Genomic DNA, 4,055 nt, shown 5'->3' on the forward strand with positions numbered 1-4,055 from the left:
GCACAAGTGTCTGTTTGAACATCTCCATCATAGTTATTTTGGATCCTTTAAGTAACGCTCTCGGATTTCCACGTTCTGTTTGTAACCTATTTGCATATCAAATGCTTCCCTGGGAGAATTGAGCTGTCAGCTTCAATTTGTTTCACTGAATCAGTACAAGAAAACAAGCGACGGGTCATCGAGGATGGCTTGATTTTTATTGGCCCCACCTCATAACATTATGAAACGGTAGTTATCAGAGCTCAATGCATTTATCGTCCTTTCTTTAACGTGCTGACACCAGGTCGACGGGAGTTAATCGCAAAAAATACAACACTTGCAAAAAAAAACTTTTTTTTTTCCATTGAGGTGCAAAGACTGTATTTGTTACTAATCCTTCCAAAAGCTGAGGTGACCAATAAGTAAAAAAAAAACTTATCTCTTGCTGAGTGAGACAGGTTAAGCTGTGCAGATGCCACAAGCATTTCTGGTCCAGTCCAGCCACTCGTACCTTTGTGAGCATTGATCGCCAAGCAGAGGAGCAGTTCCTACTATAAAAACCTCCAGAGTTTGTTTTATTACTTCATTAAATCTTTTGAAGTATTTGGAAAGATTCAGTCTTTATAGTTCCTGAGATGTTTTGTAGTGTGAAGTAGACAGTAATTCAGCCGTTTTGTATGAGAGGCCCTTTAGGCCATAAATCAAACTTGCTCTCACATATACACTATATAGTAGTGGTAGTTTATTTGTTTTATTTGTAATACAAAATTTACAAAGTTGAAAAAAAACATACAATCAAAATGAAATCAAATGAAATGAAAGGACGCAGAAGAATAATAAATCTTATAATATCTGCCCCTTTTTTATACCCAAAATATGTTCAAAAGAAAAGTAAAATACAATAAAAATTCAAAACAACTTAAAACACTTAAAAACGAATTAGAAACAAAAATTAAGACACCAACTCAAACAACAATTAGCTTGAATTCACTTATARTTCTCCAAAAACCCTCTCACACATGGCCTAAAGGGCCTCTCATATAGTTTGGATGTGTTATGCAGTCGTTCAATCTTTTAACGTAGACAAAAATAAAAAGAAGCTGCAGCCCTGATTAGTAAGTGAAATCCATAAAATTGTCTCAGTGAAGCTGATGTAATGATGTTTGCCTGATGTGATATTTTTTCTCGTGCAACCTTTTTTTTTTTTTTGCATAGGGTTTGGTGTTTGAGGAGGAGCGACCGCCGCCGCCGAATCGTGCCCCTCTGGCCCCGATGCTGGAGTTTGTCTCGGCTCAGACAGGAGTTCCCGTTGTTGCCGTCGGGGGCGGAGCCAGTCTGGGACGGGAGCCACAGGTGAAAATGGATTACTTATCATTTCATCATCAGCCCCGTTTCTTTCCACTGAACCAAAAAAAGTACTAACTGATTTAGAACCAGAACACAGAGTCTGGGCAGAAATAAACGACAAGTGAAACTGAGAAGTGGAGTAAGACGTTGAACATCCACCGAGTTAATTTAAAAGACATTTAACAAATTTTTATCATCTTTTCCAAAACAGAAAACATCAAAAACGTTACAATTCATTGGGCAACTTGGTTGCAACTGAAAGCTACATTAAAATAAGGACATTCTGTGCCAGTAAGTGAATCTGARAACATTTATCTGGAAATTTAACCTGTTCTAAATGATTTTACATAATTATATCAAAAATTGTTTTCTAACTGTTATATTCTGGACAAGTCAAAGCCAATTTCAGTAGCAATATTCATAAATTTATTAGGCTTAATGATTTCTATGTCATGTTAATTACAGTGTTTCTTACTAAATAAGTGAGTAATGGGTGTCAGCTTACTAATAATTGTGAATGGTGATGTTCTATGGAGGTAAAAAAAACTGATAGGGAGCTTGATTTAACAAAGCAGTTCAACATGACAGATGTGACATTCAGTAAGTGGTCCAGTTTGTTTTTAGTGGATCAACTTGACAACACAATGTGGTTTTGTTATTTTACATGACTTAGCTTTGTTAAAAAGTTTGTGTTACACAGGCACTGAACTGACAGCATCCTGAACTATTCAGGATTAAAGCAGGTTTCTCTGCAGAACCGGTGCATTTGCTTTGAAGTGGCACGAGAGGAAGAACTTCTTCTGGACTTCAAAATCCGTCCATTCTTATTATGTCTTTTACAAAGTCCGGAAATTAGATACAGATGTTTGATTTTCACAAAGCTTAACATGTTGTTAACTTTTGAACTTCTGGTTCAGTTTGAAGTTTAGAAGTTAAAGAAAACGAGTCATCTGCTAGACAAAAGTATACTTTTTGTTTTAATGATTATTTATTCAGCTTTTGTAAYGACAGCAACATGGATATTTTTCCGTAATTCTCAAGTAAGAGCAATAATTAAGCCGAGAAAAAAAAGAAAATAAATATAGACATAAAAAAACCTCAACCAGCCTCTGACCACAAACAAGAATAGATAATAAGCTCTAATATTGGAGGTCCACATCATCTTTTTTATGTAATGTGTGTGTATCAGCAAACCAATGATGGTTTCTTAACCCCTAACTCAAGATAACAGATGAATGCAGATAAATGACATGCAGAGAATGTGAGTTACTCATCGAGTGCTTTTTGTTGGGGGCGGGTTCCCACCCCACATCAGTCAATTTCTTGGCAGCTGTTAGGCAAGCCAGAATAATTATTTTCTTGCACTGCAAAGCTGAAGTGAGGTTCTGGTGATAAGGGTTGGGATGAGGCCAACAACAATCAGTCCAGACTGAACTCCAATCAAAATCAGGCTTCACTTCTGGGCTGTTTCTTCTTCAGGGTGTGCAAGAAGAATTACCTCATAAAATGAAAAAATAAATAAGTAAAAAAGGAGCTAAGATTGCATTCAGTGAAAGTTTAGAATTTTTTTTACCCATTTCTCCTTGCAGTAGTTTAGAAAATATATTTGCTTAGAAAAGGTGTTGTAGTTGGATATAGACTGAGCAAAAATACAAGATTGGTGACTGAAAAACCACAATTTACTGATCCACATTCCCACCGTTCATTAAGTGATTCCTGAAAAAATGTGAGCAGAGAAAAGAGTGAAAAGCTGCTGTTTTAGAAGTTGTAGAGTAACACTGGTGACAAAAGGTTCGCAAAGCCTAAACTTACCAGAAATATAAGCATTTGCTTTTTTACAGAGTAGAAGTAAGTTTTTTTGGGGTATGTAGTTTTACCAAGTCTTTCTTTTTTTTAATTGTACCTTTTAATTTTATTTTGTTACATTCAAAACATTAAAAGGATACCCTACTTTCACTTCTTTACAATAAATCTAACACCTCATTATGCACCACACATACAACCCTTTTATAAAACAGGTGTTAATTGATTTACTTTTACTCAACTCATAGCTGACATAAATCAACACTTCATTTCTTAGAGTGTGTAAAACTACTTTTACTTTTATGTTTTTTTATTATTGCGAACATTGTTAGTCTTATCAGTGAAACTATTTTTTACAAAAGTCATTTTCTGTTAAGGTTTTTTTTAAGTACTTCATAGACTTCTAAAACACACGAGACATCAGTACACACTAACAACTGGACTGGTATTTTTCCATCAGTGATGGTGACAGTATGGTTCTTGTGAAATAAATGCAGAACACAGCAGCTTTTCTTTAAGTGATAAACTCAAAAAGTTGAGTTCTCCTGCATAGATTTGATGCAGTTTTGGCCCAGTGTTGGAAGGTCATCCTGCCCTGCTCAAGTATGCCGAAGTATCTTTGAGGGAGACACTGAATCCCCCGGTGTTCACTCAACATGAGTGAAAATACACCATTGTCTATAGAGAGTGTAATATATATATAAAAAATAAAAATTCCCTTCTCACCCTCCGCGGGTGGTCTCTTTCATCATCTGAGTTTGGGTCCTCTACCAGAGGCCTGGGAGCTTGAGGGTTCTGCGCAGTATCTTAGCTGTGCCTAGAACTGCACATTTCTGGACTGAGATGTATGTCTGATGTTGTTCCTGGGATCTGTTTTAGCCACTGATCCAGTTTGGGGGTGACTGCCCCGAGGCCCCAATGACCAC

General features: G+C 36.5%; 1 protein-coding gene across 1 annotated transcript in view; it reads left to right on the forward strand.

Moving 5' to 3' along the window:
• The window catches only part of grin2da (glutamate receptor, ionotropic, N-methyl D-aspartate 2D, a), a 100,899-nt gene that overhangs the window by 3,047 nt on the left and 93,797 nt on the right, over positions 1-4,055 (forward strand). Inside the window, exon 2 of the mRNA XM_014024850.1 lies at positions 1,195-1,332. Within this exon, the coding sequence (XP_013880304.1) occupies positions 1,195-1,332 (138 nt within the window). The remainder of the gene's footprint in view (positions 1-1,194; positions 1,333-4,055) is intronic.

This window comes from Austrofundulus limnaeus, unplaced genomic scaffold (assembly GCF_001266775.1).
Source record: "Austrofundulus limnaeus strain Quisiro unplaced genomic scaffold, Austrofundulus_limnaeus-1.0 Scaffold442, whole genome shotgun sequence".
Taxonomy (NCBI): Eukaryota; Metazoa; Chordata; class Actinopteri; order Cyprinodontiformes; family Rivulidae; genus Austrofundulus; species Austrofundulus limnaeus.